This window comes from Cynoglossus semilaevis, chromosome 10 (assembly GCF_000523025.1).
Source record: "Cynoglossus semilaevis isolate Cse_v1.0 chromosome 10, Cse_v1.0, whole genome shotgun sequence".
Classification (NCBI taxonomy): domain Eukaryota; kingdom Metazoa; phylum Chordata; class Actinopteri; order Pleuronectiformes; family Cynoglossidae; genus Cynoglossus; species Cynoglossus semilaevis.
Window position 1 is genome coordinate 12,485,231 of NC_024316.1, and position 1,661 is coordinate 12,486,891.

Here is a 1,661-nt window from a genome sequence, read left to right on the forward strand (position 1 = left end):
GCAACAGTGTAAACTGTAAACTAATTTATAAAAAAAAGCGTTTATATTATTATATCCCGTTAAAGGTTTTTCTAAAATTAACTGTACTAATTTATTATTATTATTATTATTATTATATAACAGAGTGTTAACTTTGAAGCAAATACATTCGTTTTTTATTATTATTATATAACAGAGTGTTAACTTTACATTCGTTTTTTGTTTTTTGCTATAAACAACACCAGATCCCAAAGACTTTTTTTTAATCCCGTGTTTTTATGCTGGGTAAATCCCATCGTGTCCCAGATTAACAGCGTCTCTAAAACAACCAGTGGAACTGTGTGAACTGTCCCTTTACTGCAGCTTCACACCAGTCTAATTCAAAGAAGGCTGAAAACAAGAATAGATTCAAACATAATATCCAACAGTTTACAGGAGGGAAAGTTACCACTGATAGTCTTTTAAATTTTAAAGGTCTATTCAATTTTTTAAAAATTGAAACGAAGTGAACATACAACAAACATCTTTAAATGTGTGACCTAAAACGACGTTCAACCTGATGTGACCAAACTTTGTACTTATCTAAATATAAGCTGTTCACGAAAGACTGTTTAAGTCCTCGTCATCACTTTAATGGCAGCCGTCAGTCAGTACTTCACACTCCTGATATTAGAGATCAAAGTTACAGTATGTGGTGTTTATTGATGAACCGAACATTAATTGACTGATTTTTTTTTTTCCGATCAAAATGATGAAAAAACCCTTCGGGGAGAGGGGTGTGAGTGACCTGGTCAGTTCCCTCAGTTGGCTGGAGGAGGACGCTAGCTCCCAGGACGGGGACGAAAGTCCAGAGATGAGACTCCACCACGGTCTGGGTGTTGGTGGTGAGATCCACTCCTGTACAGAACTTGGAAGTGAAGACATGGAGGAGGAAGAGGAGGAAGAGGAGGAGATTGGACCAAATGGAGAGAAGGGCCCCAAAAGACGAGGCCCTAAGAAGAAGAAGATGACCAAAGCCAGACAGGAGAGGTTTCGTGCCCGCAGGGTCAAGGCCAACGCAAGAGAACGTTCCCGCATGCACGGACTGAACGACGCCCTGGATAATCTTCGCAGAGTTATGCCGTGCTACTCGAAGACACAGAAGCTGTCTAAAATCGAGACTTTAAGACTGGCTCGCAACTACATCTGGGCCCTGTCGGAGGTGCTAGAGAGCGGCCAGTCTGCAGAGAGCCACGGCTTCGTGGAGATGCTGTGTAAAGGTCTGTCTCAGCCCACCAGTAACCTGGTCGCGGGCTGCCTGCAGCTCGGACCGAGTCCAGTGATGCTCAACAAGCTGGAGGACAAGTGCGGGGGCCCCGGGGTGGATGGTGTGGGGGGTCAGGTCGGTCATCCCCTCAGCTTCCCCTCACCAGGCCTTCCCAGCCCCCCATATGGATCCCTGGAGGCGTCCCACCTCCTGCACATGAAGGGTTTCAAAGGGCCTGTGTACGACAACCCCTCCTCAAATGAATGCAGCAGCGGCACCCCCCCCTACGACGGGCCACTCACCCCTCCCCTCAGCATCAGTGGCAACTTTGGCCTGAAGCAGGAGCCCTCTCCCCGCGATTCAGAGAGGAACTTTACGCCCCACCCCTCCCACCCGGCCCACTTTCTCTTGTCGCACCATTACCCCGCCTCCACGC

General features: G+C 46.8%; 1 protein-coding gene across 1 annotated transcript in view; it reads left to right on the forward strand.

Moving 5' to 3' along the window:
- Positions 1 to 253: 253 nt before the first annotated feature.
- Positions 254 to 1,661, forward strand: part of neurod4 (neuronal differentiation 4) — a 3,755-nt gene continuing 2,347 nt past the window's right edge. Inside the window, exon 1 of the mRNA XM_008318868.2 lies at positions 254 to 1,651. Coding sequence (XP_008317090.1) covers positions 728 to 1,651 — 924 coding nt within the window. The 5' untranslated portion in view covers positions 254 to 727. The remainder of the gene's footprint in view (positions 1,652 to 1,661) is intronic.